The sequence below is a fragment of the Neolamprologus brichardi genome, chromosome 3, assembly GCF_056152115.1.
Source record: "Neolamprologus brichardi isolate AB-2024 chromosome 3, ASM5615211v1, whole genome shotgun sequence".
Classification (NCBI taxonomy): domain Eukaryota; kingdom Metazoa; phylum Chordata; class Actinopteri; order Cichliformes; family Cichlidae; genus Neolamprologus; species Neolamprologus brichardi.
Genome location: NC_142106.1, coordinates 41,987,627 through 42,010,598, shown reverse-complemented (window position 1 = coordinate 42,010,598; position 22,972 = coordinate 41,987,627). Strand labels below are relative to the sequence as shown.

Here is a 22,972-nt window from a genome sequence, read left to right as displayed (position 1 = left end):
ATGAGTCTTTTTGGCAATTACACAAATTTGGGTTTTGGTTCAAAATTAAATCCCATAAAACGTTCATAAATACATTTACAAGCGACTGTTACTGTTCATTTCAAACCACCCAGCTTTAAATTACATAAACATCACAGGAATTGTGAGTGATGCAGGCTATGCTGGCAGGAGAAGCTGGCCCCCAAAATTAATGCTTTGCAGATGCCTCCTGCTGGCTTACAGCGCCCCAGTTTTCAGCCAAATGGCGCTAAATCTCTCAATCGTGATGTTTAAACCATGACTCAGACACAAAATGGGTTTTTTTGCTGGCTCGTGTTCCTTCACAGGTCAAAAAAAACCTGTACTCCTGCATTGCATCTTATTATTTAAACTTCAGCAGACTGCCTCACATGCTGGCGGAGTGCATATTTTCTTTATGCACCCATTACAGAGGCATGATGCCACTATCAGGCCAATGCAGCTTCTCTCTAATAGTACCGTCCTGTAAGTTATTGCAGGATGCAAACACTCGTGTGTAACTGTTAAAGGGAGATAAGAGCTGTTGCTAAATGTTATTTTTAACGTCTCTGTAGTGAATCTAATTGTAGCGTACATCACGTGTTTGTTCGTGTTCTACCTGATATTGTTTTCTCATCTGTCTCCTTGAAGGCCCCTGGTTTGTTTCATGATTGTAGCCTGCTGCTGAATTTCTCAAATAGAAAGACATTGCTGCCATCTACTGGTCATTAGTCATAATTACAGGTTGGAGGCGTTCACCCTCTGCTCTCGCGATATCTACGCAGTTGCCCGGACCAAAACAGGAATTGAGACATGGAGCGAGTGTTCGGCGGAGTTGAGGGGTGAGAATCAATTAAAATAAGCAGCAAAACTCTTCCAAGTTTATTGTGATGAAGTGTCACGCAAGGCTTCTGTGTATTACAGGCATTTATTCAAGTTTTTAGGTCATTTAGAAAGTGAAGAGTTTTCTTAACGGCTGTGCGCGAGTATGTGTGTCTCGTGATCACTTCTCCTCTTTTGTGGGCTGTTTCTGTCAGTTAAAATGTCATCATTTAGTTTTTTTTTAAAGTATGCTATAAATACGTATTTGTCTAAATGAGTTTTGTGGGGTCTTTTTTTGTGCATCTATTTAAATTGTGTGTGTGTGTGTGTTTCTATCAGGGAAGATGCATACAGTGGTCTTGTAGTGATGTCTAGTTGCTTTGGTGGTTGGCAGCTCCGTTCATGTATTTGTCACTTCCTTATTAGGGGAGGGACGCACTCCAAAGCAGTGTTGTTGTCAGCGGATGGGAAGGTGTTGGCAGAGACGTCGGGACCATCCACCAACCACTGGGTGAGCGGAAGTGCTGATGGAGGCAGGTGGAGAAATTTGGAAAGGGGAAAGAGAGGGCAGATGGTGGCCGGATGAGGGGTTTGCACATTAAATAGACTGTCTTTATAGTTGTCTTATGAGTGAATACATTGTTACATTGTGTTATACTGTAGCAAGTTCCAGTTATTTTGCAACACTTTTTGTCTCTCACAGCTGGTCGGCGTGGACAAGTGTATCTCAACGATCGACGACATGGTCCAAAGAGCCAAGGTCGAGGCGGGGCTGGATCCAGGCACGCGGTTATACTCCCTGGTCAGTCTGGCTGTGTGCCGGTGCAGGTTGCTGATGGCTGATTGAAATAATGTAAGCCCTAACATCTGATTTGTGTGCATCTGCGTACGCAGGGCATGTCTCTGAGCGGAGGCGAGCAGAAGGATGCCATCGACAGACTCATCGCTCTCATGAAGGAGCGGTTCCCCAGCCTCAGCGAACGTTACTTCATCACCACAGACGCTATCGGTGCCATGGCCACGGCCAGCAATCGAGGTAAGCTGCCATTTTCTGTTCTCTCTTCATACAGCAGCCAGTCCTCAGCAGGAAGACAGAGCTGCCCCAACCATAAATGTGTTCATGTAACAAACACAATGACACTGTCCTACGATACTGTCCTGCAGTATGATTGTTAAATATTTGACATAACTTGTGTTTAAGAGCTGCTCTTAGCCTAAAATGTTACAGCACGTCGCAGTTTAATACTTTACTGTTTTAGGTGTGGCTCTATGTATCAGCTTTACTGTCTGACCCTGAGCTTTATGGCTTGATGGTGTCAGCATATCAGCGTTATCATCAGGATCTTTGTCTTCAGGGGGCATAGTCCTGATATCAGGGACCGGATCAAACTGCAAACTAGTCAATCCTGATGGCTCGCAGGTCGGCTGTGGGGGCTGGGGTCACATGATGGGCGATGAAGGATCAGGTAACTATGTCGGAATATGTGAATCATTCATATCTTTATAGATCAGACTGAGCTATCCGTCCATCTTCCCAGCCTTCTGGATAGCTCACCTGGCTGTGAAGACGGTGTTCGACGGCAAAGACAAACTGGTCGCTCCTCCTCACGACACCACGCATGTTAGAAAAGCCATGGAGGAGTACTTCCAGGTCAGAGTCCCAAAAGTTCGGAGAGATGTGTCGACATGCACAGCGATACCGTCTAATGGGTAAAACTCTGTTTATTGTAGGTGTCAGATCTGATGGGTATGCTGCCACATCTCTACAGAAACTTCCAGAAGTCTCATTTTGCAGGGTTCTGCAAGAAGGTGGCTGAAGGTAGGAGGGTGTAACTCCCTGGTCTGCTTTGAAATGTGAAAGATTAATCGGTAAGGTAAAAGTCAGACTTTGTGTGTGTGTGTTGAAGGTGCCGAGGCGGGGGACGCTCTCTGTCGGCATGTGTTTGCTCAAGCTGGACGAGTCCTGGCAAAACATGTAGAAGCAGTCTTACCTGCAGCGCAGGAGGTAACACACCCACACAGTCACGTGCTGTCACCTGTTTGTGATCACGTTTCTCTGAATCGCGTCTTCTTTTATTTTCCTGACAGCCACTATTGAGCGGCGACCTCGGCCTGCCAATCCTGTGCGTGGGCTCGGTGTGGAAGAGCTGGGAGCTCCTGAAGCCAGGTCAGTGTCTCCTTGGACCCTCATCATGAAACCCTCCAACTTATCCACTTCCTCTGCCTGAGTAGCTTCTATCCTGAAGAAGTCTGAGATTCTCCGTCTCTCCCCAGGTTTCACTGAAGTCTTGGATAAACTGGCATCATCTGACAAGCACAAGGGTCATTTCTGCAGCTACAGCCTTCTGATTTTGCAGCGGTCCTCGGCGCTCGGTGGCGCCGGCCTCGGAGCGCAGCATTCAGGTGCTACCATAGCCATGGATTATGCCGCCAATGCCAAAGTCTTCTATCAACACACCTTCAGCAGCAGCGCATGAGAATGAGTTGCGGGAAGACTTGCCGGCTAGTTTTTTAATTTTTTAATGTGATTGTTTTGCACTTGATTTTGACACTAAAGAGTCAGATCTCAGTATGCTCATGTTAATTTTATCGTACTGTGTAAAGACCTTTTAATGCTCGTTTGCATTTGTGATTTATAATAAAAATGAGGTTGAATTTATAGAAGATCTTTGCATTGTTGTGGATCATTTTAGACTGATTGATGTGGGCTTTCCTTCATCGTGTTTACCTAAATTTCATCTAGTTTAGTGCCACATTTAGAACACTGAGGCGGGTCACACTTGGAGGCAAACAACCACACTCACATTCTCACCTACAGCCAATCTAGCATCAACCAACAGCCGAACGGTGTCTTTGGAAGAGACTTTGACTACCCAAGAGAACCCATGCAGACACTGGGAGACCATACAAGCTCCACAGAGAGGCCTCTGCACTCTGCACTTCGATGCCAGTGTGTAATTTGAAACTGTTGCTATAAACCAACAACTGAAACTACCACAATGAAAGTGGAACAGGCCAACAAATAACAAACATTTTTTGAGGGCAGACCTACAGTTACAGGTACATCCTGATTTTTTTTTTTTTTTTTTTTAAAAGCGCATTGACAAGCTCAGCAGTATTAAAAAACACAGACACTGAAGGCAGCAGGGGTGGAAGAGTTCCTGTTTGTGACAGTGCAGATGCAAAACAGCAACCCAGAAGATTTTTTAATATAAAGGTGGAGCATTCCACTTTTTAGGGAGCTGCAGATTTGATCAGCTTAACCAGCTCCAGCTGCATTTCAACTCCTGAGGACAAATATGTAGCAATAGAAGAAGAAAAGTTTTAAAAAAAACAGGACCTAAAACGTGACAGTAAGTATTAAACAAATAATAATTTCTTACAGTCACATACATTCACATTTGAGCCCCTGAAGCAGGGAGCTGTTTGTACCAATTGGCTGTAATTCCACAGTAGAATTCAGTGGAATAAACAAATTCAATTAAAAACATTTTGCTGGCTTTCACTCAGAGACACGCTGGACGGTCTCTAGTCTTCAGTTTGGCTTTAATACAGTGATGAAGCGCTAAGATTACTCGAGGAGGAACCAAAAAAACCATCAAGCATGCTTACATCGGAGCAGCGGAAGGTAAATATGTAGCTTGATGGGGAGTTGGAGTGCAGCAGCAACATGTTGTTGTTCAACTGAAATTCACAGGTTTAAAAAAGTCAAACAGAAAAGGAGAATTAGACTAAAACGTTTATTTCAATTTGAAATAAGATCCTAACAGTTTCCCACTGTTAGTTGTCTAACAGTGGGAAACAGCAGACAAACAAATAGTTATTTTTCTTTTAAATAATGTGGCAAAACCCCACCAAGGCTTCTGCTTTGTCCTTGTTTTTTAATTCATAACATTGAGAAACGCGCATTGAAATCCTCACTTGCAGTCCTGCTATTTGGCCACCAGGGGGCAGCACAAACAAGCTGTGAAAACAAAACAAGCTGGCATAAGGTTTATGAGATATATAAGCGCAACTACAATTATTATCTTTATCTTTTGGCGAATTTGGAGTGTTGCATCCAGAGTTATGATTTAAAACAAACAATAAAAATCAGCATCTACCTACATTAGTGCATCAGTGGTTATCAGTGCAATACTATAAAAATACCACACGTCAGTTCTAGTGATGAGGTGATTTAATACTTTTAACACCTGGAGGTCATCAAGTTCAGGACATCATGGTTATGTAAGTAAAAAGTAAATATGAAGCGTGCATACTGTGGCTGAACAAGCTCTTGTTTCTGTCAGGATGTCAGGTTTGTTCACATTATACACTCAGACTGACCATCACAACAAGCTAAACTCCTATTTAAACCCCCCAAAATGCCTGTTTGTGTTTTGTTTTTTTCCCCTGACCAGACTCATGGTTTCAACAGTGCAGGGAGATTTCTCACCACTTACAAGAAGGACTATGGACCCGTCAGGGAGCGCTACCCACATCTGAACTCCAGAGATGAGGTGAGCGAGCTCCTTCACTACAGGTTGCATGAATTTGTGCACGTATGAACACACGACAGGTCCATTTTCTTTTGTTTGTTGTTTTGAAAGAATAACCTTGAAGCCACGTGGGCCGGCCGTTGGTTTTAAAACTCCTTCCATTAGCAGTAACACCACCACTGGCCCTCACGTGCTGTGCTTTGTCCCCCAGCCTACTCCTTCTTCTGCCTTCATGTCTTCATTTGGCATCCTCACACCTTCCATTTCCGTGGCAAATCAGGGCATTGGCCCTGCCCTGGCGGTACACTGGACGCAGGATGCAGGAGTTGCCAGGGGGACTGAGCTCTTCCTTGGTCAAGAGGATGAAAGTCAGCAGCGCCGTGTTTGTGATAGATGTGGTGGAAAAGGTAAGGACTGTTTGTGTGTTTCTCTCTGAACCAGGCATGCATACTCAACATGTAGCCGGCAGGTGTAGAGACACTCAGCTTTCTTCTGTTGACAGCAAACATGTTGCAGCAGCAGGAGGCAAACGATACCAAGACTGAGATTGTCTACAAGGGAGGTTAGATTGCTTCTTTTTTGTTGTTGTTTGATTTGATTCGTGTGGTGTTTGTGTGCTTGAGCTCCAGGTAACAAACCCGTCAAACCAAAGCCTTTGTTGTTCTGGTTTCTAAAATAGCCCACGTGTTCGTGTTTCGTAGAGTTTTCAAACTGCAGCCGAATCCGTGGCTGAATGTAGTGAAACTCACCTTTCTCTGTTTGTGCACATTCAGGTGTGGTTGTGCTGTCTTCCACCGATGGTCCGCCCAGCTGTAATGATTTTCTAAGAAATCTACTGAGAGAAAGTGGACTGCAGCACCTGCTCAGCTCTCCTCAAGGCTGGTCTGCTGTTGACACAAACAAAGGTAGAACAGATTTTTATGACCATAAATCAGGGATGTGAAACTCACCTTGATCTTATGTGTGCCAGGCCAGTCAAACTGCGCTTTGTGTCAGTGTACAGAAGCTTAACTACACATTTAATCTCTGAGGTTTCGATATAAGTAAAGAAGTGCAATTTCAACTTCATGCCCCCGTTTTTTTTAAGTGATAATTAATTTCTTCTGTAGCAAATGAAAGAAATTTGTAACCACGACTTTTTAGGCTCAAATTGTAACTATTAAATGTGCAAAATTACATAAATCTATTACTGTATCTGTAGCAAAAGCTCTAAAATGCATGAAAATACAGTTAAAAGTCCAAAACTTATGTTCTCCTCTACATTTTCCAAAGCCATCCAGTGGGCCGAACTGGAGTATTTGCCGGCCCGATTCAGGCTCCCGTGCCTTATATTTAAGTCATTTAATATGGACCATGGGCTTTTAGGAAAGCTTGTGAGTATAACCCACTTAGTTTGTGGGCTTAAGTGTACAAGCAAAATTCAATTTAAAACAAACAATTAGCCTAATAGGCTATTTTCCATCACCACTACTAATGATCATTCTTTATGCTACGATGGACTTGATGTAACCTCTCAGTTCATCTACTGTGTGAAACAGGAAGGTTTATCTCCCTTCACCCTCTCGTTTAGCCAGCTTTCTTCTAATTGGCTGCCCCTCCCAAACAGGTCATTTGGCTGAGACGACCAAATCAGGGCTATATGACACCATGCATACCCAAGGGTAAAAAAAACTGTTTAAAATAGTATTTTAAACCAGTCTAAAACCAGAGATTTACATATATGCTATTATAGTTAGACTGGTAAATGATATATATGCAGACAATAAGACAAAATCGAAGTACAATGTTGTTACTGTTGTTGAGTCATGGTGTGAAATATAGTCTCTAAATTGCAGAGGAAGCTGTATTTGAATGAATGTGCTTTGAAACTTCCCATTTAGATGACCAACACTGTGATAAGAGTGCCTTCTTGTGGGGTTTGAGCGCCTCCTCCGTCCAGAACCCTTTAGCTCAGGGCAGCCGGTGAGGCACAGACACAAATTCCACCTTTTCATCGTGTCCTCTCACGCTCTCTGTGCTATTTTCAGACACTTTCTCCCCTTTCTTCTTACTCCCAGCTGTGCAAGGGGACCTGAGTGCTTTGAGCTGAAAACCATCTGTCAGAGCAGCGCCCTGCCTCAGGCCCACGTACAGCCAGCAACTTACTGCACAGAGACTAGGAGGAAGCTGCCGCAAACTGAGTACCAGTTCAACTATGGCTCTAAGATACAGAGTGGCCAAAGGAAGCTCTGTGTGAGTAGCCTGACACTTGCAGGCTTTTGCCCTGTGCTTAGTCTGTTTATGTTCTCATGTCTTGTGTATTTCCACCTAGACTCAGCAGGATGCCTTCTCCGATCGCCCACCTTGTCACTGGTCTACAGTCTGAATCTTGACTCAATACAGATCGTTCAGAAAAAAATGTATTTTTGGTATTTTGATTTAGACTTAAAGTGCAGCATGTTAGTATGAAATGTTTTAGAGCTGTTTTGTCCAAACACCTCCGCAGAAAAGTGAGATAGCGGTCAAGGTTTTTGTGCGTGAGTCTCGGTTATCGCCGAGGACACAAAAGCTGAGTCACAACGTAGCAGTAAACCATCTGCTGGCAGGAAGACGGCGAGCTGTGAACTTGCTGGCATCCTCGTGCTGGGCAGAGGCTTAAGTGTTCACACGGCTGTGGTGGATGATTTACTTAGTTTTTAGTTTTTTTAAGTTAAATAAATGTTAACAAATGCCACAAAAATTCGAACCATCATTCCCCATGCTAACGTCAGTGTCTCTACTGAGATGAATAAGATTTAACGATTCTGATTGGAGCTCCTGGGGTTCCTAAGGCAACCATTCCCAAACTGAAAGAAACCTGAAAACCTGTGGCCCACCTGTAGAGCTGGAAGGCTGCTCAGCATCACAGTAATATCATTCCATGAGTAAATTATTGTAGCAATTTTGTGGGGTGTCTAGTGATTCCCATCTCTGCTGTGTGAGCGTGTAAAAATGGACAGTTGTGAAGAAAATAGCTCCTTTCACTGATCGCACTTTATTAAAGCAGAGGGGCTTCAAGTGGTCTGGAGAGGAGGATTTGTTAGGTGAAGTGCAAAACTAGCTGCACAGTCCAATTAAGCTCTTTTTCATTCTTATGATTCATACTCGTAGTGCTGCAGTAGTGTCCCTGTGCAATGACCTTGGTTCCACCTGGGTGCTGTATGTAGAGGGTGTGGTGACTTCAGGGGCCATATATCTCTGCTCCTTCATATCAGAACACAAATCGAGGGATTTGCAGTCTTTGCCGTTCACATCTCTGGATTTCAGGCTCCTCTAGTCTGTTAACATTTCGATTGTCTTCCTTTTGTTCCTGTTTTGCTTTGGAAATGAGCACCGACACAGTCATGAGCTCATTTTCAGGATAGTCACCAAAAACCAATCCTTCCTCTCTTTTTCTGCAGACATAATCCTGATGTCACTCCTCCAGTCTGCTTTCAGATCCACACTGTGAACTTTAGTTGAATTAACCCTTTATTCAAAGATGAAATGTAGCACCGTCCTATGCATCTATATTTTTTATTTACTTGGATATCACTGTTCTGTGCTGTTCTTTAGTTGCAAACCTGCCTAACGCCTGCAGGGGTCAGAGTGATTTGAGATGGGTTTTGCCCACCAAAGGTCAGCATCAAGCATTCTCCACGTCCTCGTGTTTATAAGTGAAAGGTTATCTCCGGGTGATCTCAGACAGTCTGCTTTAAGGGCAGCAGATCAGGTTCTCCAGTGAGGCCAAATGGCATGCACAGCTTTACGCAACAATCAGATGACCGTTTATCAAGCTGATGCTAAACAGACTGATGGTGAGCCGCCTCCTCGAATGCGAAAACAAAACAAATATATGCTTAGACAAGGTACTTTGTGCAAAAAATAAAAGACAAGCTTAAACGATTGAGAGTAAGTGACAGTGAAACATATTCTGGAGTTGAGCGTCGCGCTGTTTAAGCCGTCTCAGCTTTAGTAGAAATGTTTGTGCTTATGTAACCAAAATCTGGCCATTTGTTACCAAACAGTCAGTCTGGATAGATGATCATTTTTAAGCAATTAAAAGCTAATAGTGGCTGACCAAGCAACCGCTGCACATTTGGGATCTGCTCATTTTCAGCGGTATCCGTCTACAGCTGGACTTAGAAACAGAAATATAATGAAAACAACGTGCTGAAAAAGATCCTGTGATATGATCCAAAGCTCCAGAGGGAAGGAATACGAATACTCATAAATATCTTGGACGATAGCTCACACAGAGCCGTCCTGAGGAAGTTCACAGCAAGAGCGAAGCGGACATTTGAAGCGATAACTATCTGTGAATTCCCACTGAAATGTTATTCTAACTTTAATAATCTTGGTTTTATTCAGTATTCCCTGTAGCTCGGACTTCTCGAGTGTTTAGTTCATCGGCACATTCCCATTAACTTGGCCACGTACGTTGACCTCACTTATCAATCCGTGTTATGATCCAACTTCCACGCTCTCAGACTTGAAAAGAAAGTGAATATTGTCCTGAACCTTTCAAATAAGAACCTTTACAATGAACTTCTTTTCTTGGACTGTTCAGAATCATCACAGGAAAAGTCACATGTGTGTACAGATTAAGAGAAAAGGGGGAAAGAAAAAGAAAAGCAAACAAAACATTTGTCTTTAGCTGCTTTATTCAACTTTTTTCATCATTTTTGTTTATCTTGAAATTCATACACTTTTATTTATTTTCATTTTTTTAAACGGCTTCTATCACACAACTCAAAAAAAAAAAAAAAAAAAAAAATGAAAAGAAAATGAAAATCACCAAAAATGATTTCATGTTGTACAATCCACCTGGCGGACATTCCTAACGGCGTCACCAGGGTGTCATTTGACATCTGTGGTCCAACACTGAGGAAGTTCCCCTTTAAACCCACGCTTCACCGTCTCTCACAGAAACCTCGGAAAGCAGCATGAGTGGACAGAAGCACTACCTGTCAGATACTTTGAAACACAATGTAAATAATCTCTGCTTACCACAAAAATACACAAGATCTTATTTTTCCTGGGACAATACTACGTCCATGTTCAAGCCAAAATGGCTGAGATTCAGAGAAAAAAAGAAACAGAATTACTGGTGATAGGAATCTGGATTTCCTGAAGAGTATTGTCACATATATAACTTTTTCCTACTGGCTCACGCTTTAATGGATATTATACTCGCATCAGGGACACTTTGAACTCTAGACCACAAAGATTTAAAGTAGAACTTCCTCAAAACAAAAAGTCAGATTCCTAGGGTAGGACAAGACCGGCAAGGATTAAATACTGACCGCCACATCCTCCATACTGCCATCCCCATGGCGATACGATCACCTCTCCCTACTTGTTTCCTCCTACCAACAGGACTAAATGGACACCACAGGCTACTACACCCAGTAGAGAGCCTCATCCTCAAAAACAAAAAATGTGAAGGAAAAATAAGGGGAAGGATGAGATGCTATTTGAAAAACCTGATTTGGATATGGACACTTGATCTGATCCTAAACAAACCAAGCTGACAGAAAGAGGCAGTGGCTGCGTTCCAGACCAAATACCCCCCGCCCCCATAAGAAGGATGAACACCCTACAAAAACTGAGCCGTGAACTAAAGCTGTGCACACACAAAAAGATGACTGAGTTTTTAAAGATTTAAAAAAAACAAAAACAAAAAAATTTAAAAAAAAGCTTTGATGTTTGACATTTTTATTCAACTCCTTTATTTAACTCATGATTGGGATACTTGATGAAAAATAAGCATGGATGTCAACACAAATTGGGAAAACAAGACATGACGCCACCCGTCCATGAGCGTTCAGATCGATTCAACCGGCAGGGAGGGAGGGCTGAGGGGTTTGCACGTGGTTTGGAACAGAGCCGCTGCAGATACAAATAACCATCCATCGTTTAGATAAACATGAGCCGTGATGTCACAGGACATCATAGGAGCAAACGTTAACGGGTTACTGTGATGGCTTTACAGAGCAACGGCAGAAGCCCGCTGCAGTCCCCTGAAATGTTCATCCTTCTGACCTCAGCAACATAGTAACCTTCAACCTGCTGGAAATGTGTTTGTTTGTTTTTTCACCCAATTGGACACAAATTAACACTGAAACAAAAAAAGACTAAACTTTTGGAATTTAGACTTTGTCTTGGCATCACTCCCAAGTAGCTGCCTATTTTTCAAGGGACTCTTGCTGAGATCTGCATGCTCTGTAAACATCAACAGCGTGGTGTGAAATGCAATGATGAGCTAGCGCCCACAGAAGGGCAGAGCTGGTACTACACCCCCTCTCCCACCCATCCCCAATGTCCCTCAGTTTACAAGAAACAAACAGGAAATAAAAAGATTGAAGAAGAAAAAAAAAAAAAGAAAACCCCCCACCCCCCAATCGGGCCTGGCAGCACGCCACTGACTTCAAGTGTGTGCGTGTGCATGCTTGCGTGTGGGGATCAGTGTGTGTGCGGCCGTGGCCGCCAGAGTCTCTGAGAATATGAGAGGACTGGTGCATGTGTCTGAGTGTGTTTGTGTATGCATGTGTGTGTGCGTGCGTGCTGAGGCTCCATGGGGGTGAGGGGGACTCCTAGTATTTCTTCCCCGGGACAAACTCCTTTGCTTCAGGATTCAAGATGCTCTTCCTCTGCAGAGAGAAGGAAACAGAATAAAATTACTCATTTTATCAAGAACCGACAGAGTGAGTGCAGCGCAATCAGACGCATCTGACTCACCGCCACTTCCTCCAGGTTGTTGTGGTGATCGCTGACCGACAGCCCGTTGAGCTGCTGCTGCAGCTGCCCCACCCCCTGGTTGTTGAGGTCGCGCGAAGGGATGAACCAATCCTGGTCCTCCTCCTCCAACATCTCCTGGAAGCAGCGCTCCAAGAATTCCTGCTCCAACAGCTCCTCCTCTACCTGCAAGACAATGACACAGGAAAGGAAATGATAAATAATAAGATAAGCAGTAAAGTGGAACAATAAGTGAAGGCGTGGAAATGTTCAGACGTTACAAGTTCACGCTTAAGCCACAAGCTGACAAAAATGCTGAACTCTCGGTAAGAAACCTTGTATCTGATAGGCATCAAAGTTCATTGGTGGCAGGGGAGAGGGGTACGAGTCTGCCAAGAATTAACCATTAAATTAATCTTTAATAATTCTTTTATTAGCATATCATCCAAAAACATTGTTTTTCAAGTACTGTTGACAAATAAATGGGCAATAAATCCACCTGTTCTCAGGTGAGCCTCTCATCCTGAGGGTGAATAAAGCATTATGTTATCTCAACAGCAACTTCACCAGCAGCTCAGGGCAGAATCAAACTTTCAAATTAAGAGTGGAGGGATTGCAGGATGGTGAGGTTTAAAAAAACAACAAAACAAAAAAAAAAACAAAAAAACAAAAACAACAACAACAACAACCAGGACATGGACTGAAAAGAAGAAAAAAAAAAGTTGGACTTTCAGGAGTTAAAGTATCTGTTTTTGTCACATGTACCTGTCTGTTATACTCCTCCTCATTCTCCATCCACATGTATTCAGCAAACGGGTTGGCGTCATTGTTTTCTCCCGCATGGCCATTGGCAACCGGCTCTTTCCCTTCCTTTTCTGGAGCTCCGCCTCCTGGTGTCTTAGCCACCTCTGGACCGCTCATCTCAGCTGGCTCTGTGTGAAACAAGAAGGCACAGGTGTGACTGTCAGCGAACAGTCTGGATCATCCTGCTACAGTATGCACGCAATCAGACGAGCAAAGCTGCATAACTCCCGTTCGCTAGCCCACAGCTGGGTCTCATTCTTGTTAGTTTACATTATCATATTTAAAATCAAGGCTCCATTATTTAAGCCTGGGATTCCAAATCGAATTGACCATCAGCATCTCAATCAGCATTGTAGGAGCAGTTTTCCAGCTGTAACTAGAGACCCTCTGCTTATAAAGGAGGAAAAGACAAAAAAAGCCATTGAACAGTAATTCTGCATCTCTCATGTTATGAGTAGGAAACAGACTGAAAGGCAACACCTGCCTGGACTAATCCTACTCGGTGATGTCTAAAACATCCTTCTGCAAACACCCAAATGAGCCTGAAGGCTTAATAGAGTCTTTGACATTTTATGACGTTGATCAATAGTTATTTTCCAGGTGGGTGAATTACAGCGCTGCAGTGAAAGGCCACAGAAACACACAACGGGTCCAGAGAGACATCAGTAAGACATACAGCACTATCACAAGCCAAACAAACACCCAGTTTTAAATCAGGTTTGTTTAGACCAATGAAAGAGAAAATACAGCCAAATGTTAAAGTCAATCCTATTTCCCCACCAAATACAGCTGTTCACCAAAACGTCTAGCCACATAGGGTTTACGTCTAAAGTTTGAAACTCAACGTTACTTAAAAAAAAAAAAGGAGTTAAATAAACACTGAGACATGAATCAGAGAACTCAGCTGTGTGCCAACATCTAATCCTTACTCAGAGATGCTGATGCATGTTTTTTAACTTCGCAGTAATGAGATGAGACTCAAAACTATCATTTAACCCCCAGTCTTACACTCAGTCAACACCAAAGTAGCAACAGTGACAACAGTTCACAACAATTGTGGAAAACTAAAACAGACTTGCATTTGTGGGCTAAAAAGAAAGATAAACGCACGGTTACAGTCATGGATGATTAGATAAGCCCCTTCCCCCACCACCTGGATGGAACCAGTACACAACTTTACTCTTAACACTTCTTTTTTTCTTAAATTTTATCATTAACAAACAGCAAATATAGAAAATAATGAATACAAAAATAAACAGTGCAAGTATTGTCCCATCAAATCCACAGAAGAGAGGACTTTATAAACCGCTATCTCAGCGTATCTAAAGAAGTCCCATATAAACAAGGCAAAGCCAAACCCAAGTGACGTGATCGGAGAAGAAGCGCAAACGTGTGTGTGGTTATTTTTCTGCAGTCAGCAAAGGCCTACGCATGATTCAATCAAGCCAAACGCAGCGAGTCATCACATGTAACAGGGCCGCATCTTGCAATGTAAAAATACACAGCCGTGCTGCTGCTTTAAGAGTCATTAGAAAGACAACAGCTAACATCTGTGTTCAGTACACACCTTTGGCAATAAGTAATGATACTTTTTTTTTTTTATTATTGATCATCACATCCCAATGGGTTAGAATAATTTCCCAATACTCTGCAATAAAACTATTCCCTGAACACGTACTAGCATCCAGCTACATCTTTAGCAGATGATTACAAAGACTCAACGTGCAGGAGTGCACTTCTTCCTCACTGAATGGGAAAACCTGCACTGTGGAAGTGAAAGTAAAAACTGTGACATCACGTCAGGTTTTCCCCCTCCATCCAAATACCTACTTCTCCTTCAAAAAGGGGCAGCCCCTGGATAACCACGCAATTTCCAGCTCAACATCTAAAGCTCGAGACTGGACACGGCATCCACACCTGGCCTGAATTTTATCAGAATAAAACAATTCTCATTACAACAACTGAGTACAATGCTAAATTTGTGTCCACACCAATTGGCAACACCCGGGGCTTAAAAATGAAGCCAATGAAGATGTGCCGAAAACAGCAGTTCCTCTAGTGGCCACTTAAGGATGGCTTTAAAAGCACAATGTCTCAATATTTACAGTCAGGCACCAAAACAACTCTATTAATACTCTGTCCTTTCATAAAGACTGTACCATTTAAATAAATAAAATAAAAAGGGGTTAATGGGTGTGACCACTTTGACAGTTTTCCCAAAGCGCTATCTTTCTCTAGTCCATAACGGACTCTCTCTAGTATTTTATTTCCCTGTTACTTGGCTCCTACAGAGATCTGTATCTGTGCATGGCAATCCTGCTTAAACAGTAAAAATGTATGTAGTCTGTGGTTCAGACGTGCAGCTTCACCGTTATGCTGTGAACAGGCATCTAAAACAACAGGGGTGTCTGAGTGTAGCCTCTTTCCCATGGGATACTTAAAACAGATGAGATTAAATTCATTAATTAAGCCTAATATTCTGCAGTCATAAGCACTGTTTAAGCTTGAAGCCAGTGGCAAGATCACAAGTATCCAATAATCTATTAAGAAAAGACAGTGAGTTGATGAGATTTATGATGTGCGATTGCGTCTGCGCACACAGGATTGCCACTATGATGAGACATGCCCAATCATGACATAATCCTCAGTGCCAGCCAGATGCAACAGACTTGTCATGACTCAACTGCAGCCTTGCAGCGGGGGGAGGGGGGGATAGAAAAATGATGATCTCAACCGAGCTCTGCTCACAGCTCCGGAGGTCATCCTGATGAAGACTCACTCACTCATTGCAATGTGTTGCAACTTCGAAGAAACTTCACCCATTTCAAAAAAAAAAAAAAAAAAAAAAAAAAATCAGCCCATAATATTTCTGCAACACCCGCGCCTGCAGTCCCTGTCTCCCTCAGCACAACAAAACAAACACGTTTAAGCAGAGTGTGACCCGCAGCAGCCAGCCGTTCAACGAACGCAGCGACAGAACGGACACGCTGTTCCTCAGAAGAGCACACACAAACAAGCATAATCTAAGTAGGTCAGTAGACTAAGAAGAAGAGGTGTGTCTGTTTCTGCCCAACCGTGGGCGACGATAAAGACGTCTAACGATGCAGAGCAGCGACTTGCACAAGGTGAAAAAAAAAAAGAAAAAAAAAAAACACAAGGGAAAAATTTACAAGACTGAGGTTGCAGAACATTTGAAGCCTGTGCCAGTCCGCCAACATTCACTTTTACTGCAGTCGATAAAGTGTTGTGTAATGAATCGGGCTTACCATCAGCCAAAGCTTTAAAATAACACAGTTGAGACGCTGAAGGGGTGTGAGCATGCAAGCAGACAGCTAAAAGCAGGTAAAAGCCAGGAGGTTAGAGCTCAGGTGATCTTTTTTTCCCACACAATCAAACGAAAGTTATGTTTCCAGCTTCTCAGATTAAACGCCAAATGGTTATAAAAGTATACTGAATGCATGATGTAAACCTCCAAAAAGTTCAATTTGTAAGAACACCTCTAAGATTAATTTCCAAAAGTTGCCAAGTCACTGACATCATCCCACCCCCACTGAAGTATAACTAACAAGAGTGCAAAGACCTCGCCAGCATGTGCTGCACATAGCACTTAACATGTTCACATTGCATAACCATGTAGTGGTTACCATGTAATATTTAGTTAGGCAAGCCTAGATCAGTGCTTCCCCTGTGCCTACGAGGGTGAGGGGTAAGCTGTAGAAATGTAAAATGCTGTTCTGCAATCCGGCGACACGGGAGGGGTCAAAAACAAAAATGTACAGAAAGTTTGAGGGGACAGCGTTCGACTTCTGAATCCAAGCAGCTTTATCTTGGAACAGCAATCATCATCGGCTGCAATGGAAGTTTTTGGACTGGATGATAAACTCAATGTCATATTTCTAAGTTGTTGTTGTTTGTTTTGTTTTTTTTAAGGGGGGGGGGGGGGGGGTTGACTCTTCCTATGAGCTAAAAAAACAAAACAAAAACCATTTTGCTGGCTTGTTTGTTGTAATAGTGAGAACTTAAGTCTGAAAACTGTATATGTACTTTGTGTTGAGTGGGTGGGAATATGCAAAATTAGTGACCATTTGACATTTTCAAAGCAAATCTTGTTCTGTGTCAGAGGGGGAAAAGGTCATTAAAAAAAGAAGAAGAAAAAGGAGAAGATTATTACTGAATTTGATTTTTTTGTCCTGATCTGTAAAACTAGGATATTTTGAAGGAAAGAAGGGCTTTGGAAAATTCTATTAACGCAATAGCTACTGGTTCCACATATTTAAAAGACTTTTAGTAGTTTTTCCCCCTTGAGACAAGGAACGAATTGGAAAAACAAACTGAAAAAGTATAAGTTTAGTTACTAATTTTTACATTTTCAAAGTGGTTTAAAATCAAGCTGAAACAGCCGTTCAAATTCACCTTCAGATCCCTGAAACTGCAACTAAATAACCACTGAAACCTTTCAAATGTCCAAATGTTGGCTTAATAGTCCTCTTGACTCCGTTTGTAATGGATACTTTGTGTACCTGCAAGTGTAAAAATAAACTCTGAATGTCAAGCAGAGACATCCAACCTGCGGGGAGACAAATGCGGGGGGAGCTCCTACAGCCATGTCCAGCTCCAACTGTGCACAATGAAGACTTTGATATGCAAAAACAACCCGCTTCATAGCGGTCCGTGTAGCCTGACAGTCCGTGTGTAACAGGAGCTGTGCCGCGGTGGCTTACAGCCTGCTAACGGCTCTAAACCAGGTGTCCGGTCATACCTGGGAAGTTGGTTTAAAGGATTTGGTCGTTTCAGTCGAGGTAATGCGAAGTGGCTAGTTCCCAGCGGCTGCAAACAGACAGAAACGCACAGCTGCGCTGTCAGTGAACGGGCCTAAGGTGAAAGCTACCCCACCAACAACAAAGGGTAGAGAGGCTGGGTGGAAGAAAAGCTCTTTTTTTCTTTTAAAGTCATTAAGTGGGTTTCTTAAAACGGCTTAAATGCGAACCACGTATTAAACAAAAAGATACAATAAGCTACTAGAACACGTAAAGCACGCATCTGGGGCAAAGCCCGTCTCTATTTGAATGCTAGAGGCCAAACAAAGTGTGCTCCGCTATGAGCTAGCACGCAGCTACAGCATGGCAGCATCACTGAAGCAGGTCAACAAAACAAGGCTGAGCTCCGGGAACAACAGCAGCGGCGCACACGACGAAGCTCTAACGTGTAACCGTTCGCGGGTCGCCGTTACCTGGCATTGTGCTCCTGCTGTGTGTCTCAACGCGTAGGGTAACACCAAGTTACTGTCAGTAAACTGCGAGCTCGTCGTGTCTTCTGTGGGGATTTCTCCGCGCTGCGATGCAACGTAGCTCCAGTCAGCTAAATCCTGTTAGCCACCTCGCTAACGTTAGAAAGCTGGGTCGGTTATGTGGTCTGATGAGGCGTTCATCTACTGCCAGGAATGTGGGAATTTGTACTCACACCAGACAAACTAGTAGATAAAAACTGAGGCGGGGTAAATAATGTAAATCCCATCACCACCAACGCTATTGGAGTTGACTACTGTTAATCTTGCAATCTTCTTTACCACTTGATGAGAGCACAGATAGGATCAGTAGGAATGTAACAATGAGTACATTTGCTCATTTACTTTAATCAGCTTTAATGTACTTGTACTTTAAGTATTTCAATGCACTCTATATTGTGAGTGCAATTATTGCACTTCATACCCCATATACTATTTAATTTAGAAGCTTTAGTTGCTTATTATTTTGAAAATGAATTGCATTATTACAGCTCAAGCTACAGAGCAATAGAAATCTAATTAAAATGATCAACAGCTTTTAACATTAAAGATATATACACATAAACAAATCAATAACTATAACCCAATAATTTCATGTATATGATTCTAAATGGTGCCGTTTGACATGAGTTAATTTGCTTAGGTGCAGCCTGTGTACTATTAAGCTTCTTAAATAGGAATATAAATCTTACTTAAGTTAAAAGTCGATAAATACTTTTTTTTCCACTTTGAAAAACAACTAATCATCACAAGATTATGTTTAAATTCTTATGCAGCTCCACTTTTCACTTTTCAACATAATAAATCTGCAAATGCAATAAATATGTTGCACATGAGCTTGAAAATTGGGATTTTGTAGTTGTATAAGTTATGTTAAAAAAAAGAGAGAAAAGGAATTGCATTGGTTCACTCCAATCCATAACACATAAATACCGCTGACTGCTTTCAACAAAACCTATAATGATGCTAGTAAATATATCTTTTAATACCATGGTAATGACTTCAGCTAAACTTTAGAGGTCTGAGTGCTGACGTCAGTGAGTAAACTGAGACATTCAGCACAAATTGATCTCCATTTGAAACCAGTAACAAATGTAAGCAGGGATGCGGAGAGAAAAACAAAGCACCACCATAAAAACTGGTGTTTGTTTATCGTCCAAAAAACTATTTGCAGAAATACAATAAAACAGATTGCTTCGCCTATCCAAGCAGCTACAACATCTGGTTAAATTCCACCACAGCGTTTCCATTCCTTTTCCCCCCAGAGGTTAATGGTGTGTGATTAGAGGATGAATGCCAAGACTGAACAGAATCCAGCTCGGATTCACTCTGAGCAGAAATACACAGTAAATCATGGAGCCTCTCTGCTCTGCTGTCAATCCTGAGAATGAAACAAGCAAATGTGAAGGGCGACTTGTTTTCAGCACATCGTACTGAGTGAACTGCCAGTGTCACGACAAGCTCTGGCATCTTTTCTTCTTTGGCCTGCTGTTCGTTATGCTAATTGAGTGACAGCAGCTGACAACAGTTAAAAAATGGTTCCAAAAATAAAAAAATGCATGTGGTTTTTTTTAATAAAAGTATGTGTAAACCACTTAGCCTGCCAATGAACAGAACATTAACAGGCATGCTGTAAAAGCAATTTAAATCCTTTATTATCAACAAATTCAATTCACATTTTTTTTAATAAAATTTTGTCAGGAAGCAGTGAAAAAAGGTACAAGTGTCACCACTGGGAAGATATTTGCAGTAGCCAGAGGATATATGTAAAAATGAAGTCAGCTTCCCCGAAATTATACATTTAAGGAGTAACAATTTAAATGAGAGGTGAACAGGTGAGAAAAGCGGTAAACTAAATGTAAAGTGCCCAAGGAATAGAAACACAAGGACAACAGGAATTCAGAGTGAATAAATGGCTGAAACAAAAGTTTGGCTCAAACTGCTAACAGTGTGGACAGCAGTAAAAATATCTAATCAAATAAAAACTGATTAAATTTAGTAAAGGGAATGTGGGAGATGTTATATTTCTAAGCACCCACTTAAAATAAATTAGCCTGATGTAAGTGTGAAGAGTAGGAGATAAGGGATACAGGAGATATAGGGAGCAGTTGAAAGTAGTCTATAAATGGGATAAGTAACTGACAGTGTGTGTAATTAAAAGTAACTGATACACAGCTTTAAGTAATGAGTACTGTATATGCAAATGCAGTTTACACTCGTTAAAAAAATCTAAACATTAACAGTCTGATTGGGGGAGACAGTTTTAACAATATCTGCTGTAATTTAATCAAGTTAAACAGCATAAAGAAGAAGCTACAGATTATTTTAACCCCGGATGCCCTTCCAGATACAACCCAAAAAGGGATTCGCGTTTTCTCCTGGGAAACACAGTACACTTGTTAGGGAAATGTATAAACCCTACATGGAATTAGTTCCATTAGACATGAAAGGTGGTGTTGCTGCAGAGGTACGTGAGTCTTTGTGACATGATAGAGGAGCTATGTCTGATTTACATTTTAAAAAAAAGCAACACAACACTGAGATTCTACCTGCTAGTTCTATTTTGCTAGTCAGCATTGAGAGCTACAGTATAGATGGCAATCAAAAATCGGGCAGCACTTGAATGCAGCATGTGCACAAACATCTCGAGCTCCGTCACAGCACCTCTGTCTGTACTCCTGACTAACCCCAGAGACAAATGCCTGCGTGGCTCCGGAGAGAAACGCGCTTCTGGCGGTTCACTCCGGGAAGACACGCTTTAACTGACTTTTATGCGGCTCAAAATAATCTAATAATGGACAACATGAGGCCTGTTGTGTCAATTAGCGTGATTTAAAAAGAGAATTATTTGAAAACTGCATATGTTCATAAACTTGGCTGCCCTACATTGTAGTTAGGCCACTGTTACTACTGTGGAAGTTTGTTTTTACCACCTTCACAACAACCCCCCTCACTCCTTTTTAGACTAAGCTCATGAAGACAGGAAGTGCCAGCCTAGTGAGAATTTAGCTTAAAAAATTAACCACGTAAGGTTAACATTGTTTCATGTTTAGCTTTCTTTTTATATTTCTTGATATGAAGCAAACAGGTAGCTTCCCCTTTATCGCACCAACACTCACCACTCAACTTCAAGCGCAAATCGGTGCGGGGGGGCCGCAAGCCAGCTGTCTTGAGGGGTAAAATGCTCTTTTCCGGTCCTGGGTGTGAGAAGAAAACCACACAGTAAAGAAAATCTTCCTATAAACTCCAACTCGGTAAACCAGCGGTTGTCCCCTTGCTCGGTTTGGTTGCGTTATTAACCAAAAAAAGAAAAAAAATCCCGTTAAATCCACAAATTTTCTGCCAACACGTTGAGAGGAAAAAACAAACAGTGTCGTAGTCGCGCTCGTCCAGCTACACGCTTCAGCCATTGGTTGAGGTTTACGTCAACCAAGGCCTCCTGACGACGCTATTGGCTATAATTGTAGAAACACCCGCCCCTACCTCGCCATTCACGCGACTAAAGAAAATACATTACAGCTTTTTTTATTTTCTTTCCACCATTGTTTTTGTAATTAACATTTCCTAATATTGAATTAACAAGCTCGCTGTATTTATAATATATATTCAATAATGTATAAAATAAAGAAATTACCTGTTTTCCACGTGTAATTCTGACTTTATGTTATTATGACTATATTTTAATAGATCCAGTCCTGTTTGTCCGTTTAAAATATCTTTATAAAACTGTTATGTTATATTTATCGCGATTTCGGCTGCACTCTCGGCAACAGCTCTTGTAAAAAGGTCATTGTTAATGTCAGTTACATTTTTTGCACCGTGTTGTAATCGTTACACTTTGAGACACCTCGCACAGGGCAAAGGTATCAGGGCCAACTCGGCCTTCCCAGTTCAACTCAGACTGCCTGCTGCGCACAGAGCTGAGAGTGAAGCAGAGTTTCAGTGTGCTCAGCGGGCTGTCCATTGACTGTGACACCCTCCTACGAAGGTCAGTGTATAGCTGATAGCTATATTTCTACATTGCACGGCTTAATTTATAAGATGTAACATATATATAAACATAGTGATATTGCACAGACGTTATCTGTGTTATATATGTGTGTGTGTGTGTGTATATATATATATATATATATGTAAATAAATATTGTACTCCAGATCATATTGCGTGAGATTAACATATGTAATGACATTAACTGGGAATTGTCCACTCCCGTGTATAGCTGGAGTGAACTGAGTGAACTCTGAAAACAAAGAAAAGTTTTAGGGCTCAAAATGCGGCCTTGTGGAGATAACATTTAACAACGTGGCTGCTGTTTCATCCCTTTACAAACATAAACTTGAACTTTGTCTGAACACGAGCTTTGTCTCATAAACACGTCCAGGACTAGAGATCAATCACAGAGCGACTGTGGCTTACGTGTTTTTCAGGGGAGAGGACAACCCCCGACCTCATTCGTGTTTCTGCAGGGGTCAACGTTTAAGGGACGAAATGACCTCAGAGCAGTAAACTGTGTTTTGTGTGGAAATGGAAAATAGTGAACGCAATACATTGATCTGAGACTGTCGTGAGTCAGAAAACGCTGTGTTTTTAAATGTCACTTGCTTGCGTCAGTCTACACGTGCGCAGCAACATTGTTCCTTTGTGTGATATTACTGAATACACAGCTTATTTATTCAAATGTAAACACTATAATACCCTGTCTATAGTCTATAATAAATATAGACTTTCTAAAAAACTTTTTTCCCTGTGTTCACTTACAGTATAACTGATGCGCGTGTTGAAAGCGACGAGGTAAACAGTGCTGCTGCAATGAATGTTTTATCCATTTGGATTATTCAGAGCAGCCATCGC

General features: G+C 42.0%; 3 protein-coding genes across 5 annotated transcripts; 2 read left to right on the top strand and 1 right to left on the bottom strand.

The window, feature by feature from the left end:
* The first annotated feature begins 786 nt into the window (after positions 1–786).
* nagk (N-acetylglucosamine kinase) lies at positions 787–3,483 on the top strand. The gene is made up of 10 exons (XM_006802434.3): positions 787–839; positions 1,246–1,330; positions 1,523–1,621; positions 1,714–1,855; positions 2,175–2,285; positions 2,358–2,470; positions 2,551–2,638; positions 2,727–2,824; positions 2,908–2,986; positions 3,094–3,483. Exons 1-10 carry the CDS (start codon positions 811–813, stop codon positions 3,294–3,296), a joined length of 1,047 nt encoding a protein of 348 aa, XP_006802497.2. The 5' UTR covers positions 787–810; the 3' UTR covers positions 3,297–3,483.
* An 815-nt stretch (positions 3,484–4,298) lies between these two features.
* On the top strand, positions 4,299–7,967 carry LOC102780349 (uncharacterized). 2 transcript variants are annotated; one of them, XM_006802435.2, is made up of 8 exons: positions 4,299–4,447; positions 5,220–5,318; positions 5,509–5,704; positions 5,800–5,859; positions 6,071–6,202; positions 7,178–7,259; positions 7,355–7,529; positions 7,609–7,967. In XM_006802435.2, exons 1-8 carry the CDS (start codon positions 4,424–4,426, stop codon positions 7,660–7,662), a joined length of 822 nt encoding a protein of 273 aa, XP_006802498.2. In that variant the 5' UTR covers positions 4,299–4,423; the 3' UTR covers positions 7,663–7,967. The 2 variants fall into 2 exon arrangements, with proteins under 2 accessions (XP_006802498.2, XP_006802499.2); XM_006802436.3 differs by lacking the exon at positions 4,299–4,447 and adding an exon at positions 4,540–5,046.
* A 3,135-nt stretch (positions 7,968–11,102) lies between these two features.
* paip2b (poly(A) binding protein interacting protein 2B) lies at positions 11,103–21,509 on the bottom strand. Of its 2 annotated transcripts, none has more exons than XM_006802438.2 (4): positions 21,240–21,509; positions 12,798–12,964; positions 12,036–12,218; positions 11,103–11,947 (listed from the first exon to the last, which is right to left on the bottom strand). In XM_006802438.2, exons 2-4 carry the CDS (start codon positions 12,951–12,953, stop codon positions 11,891–11,893), a joined length of 396 nt encoding a protein of 131 aa, XP_006802501.1. In that variant the 5' UTR covers positions 12,954–12,964; positions 21,240–21,509; the 3' UTR covers positions 11,103–11,890. The 2 variants fall into 2 exon arrangements, with proteins under 2 accessions (XP_006802501.1, XP_006802500.1); XM_006802437.3 differs by lacking the exon at positions 21,240–21,509 and adding an exon at positions 18,067–18,270.
* Positions 21,510–22,972: the final 1,463 nt, after the last annotated feature.

Excerpts from the sequence above, each read along its gene's own strand:
- paip2b (XM_006802437.3), bottom strand. Across the intron at positions 12,219-12,797 it reads AGGAGGAGTATAACAGACAG|GTAGAGGAGGAGCTGTTGGA; the intron begins GTACATGTGACA and ends ATTGTCTTGCAG. Across the intron at positions 11,948-12,035 it reads ACAACCTGGAGGAAGTGGCG|AGGAAGAGCATCTTGAATCC; the intron begins GTGAGTCAGATG and ends TTCTCTCTGCAG.
- nagk (XM_006802434.3), top strand. The coding sequence starts at position 811 with ATGGAGCGAGTGTTCGGCGGAGTTGAGGG. Across the intron at positions 2,825-2,907 it reads TCTTACCTGCAGCGCAGGAG|CCACTATTGAGCGGCGACCT; the intron begins GTAACACACCCA and ends TTTTCCTGACAG. Across the intron at positions 2,987-3,093 it reads CTGGGAGCTCCTGAAGCCAG|GTTTCACTGAAGTCTTGGAT; the intron begins GTCAGTGTCTCC and ends GTCTCTCCCCAG.
- LOC102780349 (XM_006802435.2), top strand. The coding sequence starts at position 4,424 with ATGCTTACATCGGAGCAGCGGAAG. Across the intron at positions 5,705-5,799 it reads TGATAGATGTGGTGGAAAAG|CAAACATGTTGCAGCAGCAG; the intron begins GTAAGGACTGTT and ends TTCTGTTGACAG. Across the intron at positions 6,203-7,177 it reads TGCTGTTGACACAAACAAAG|ATGACCAACACTGTGATAAG; the intron begins GTAGAACAGATT and ends CTTCCCATTTAG.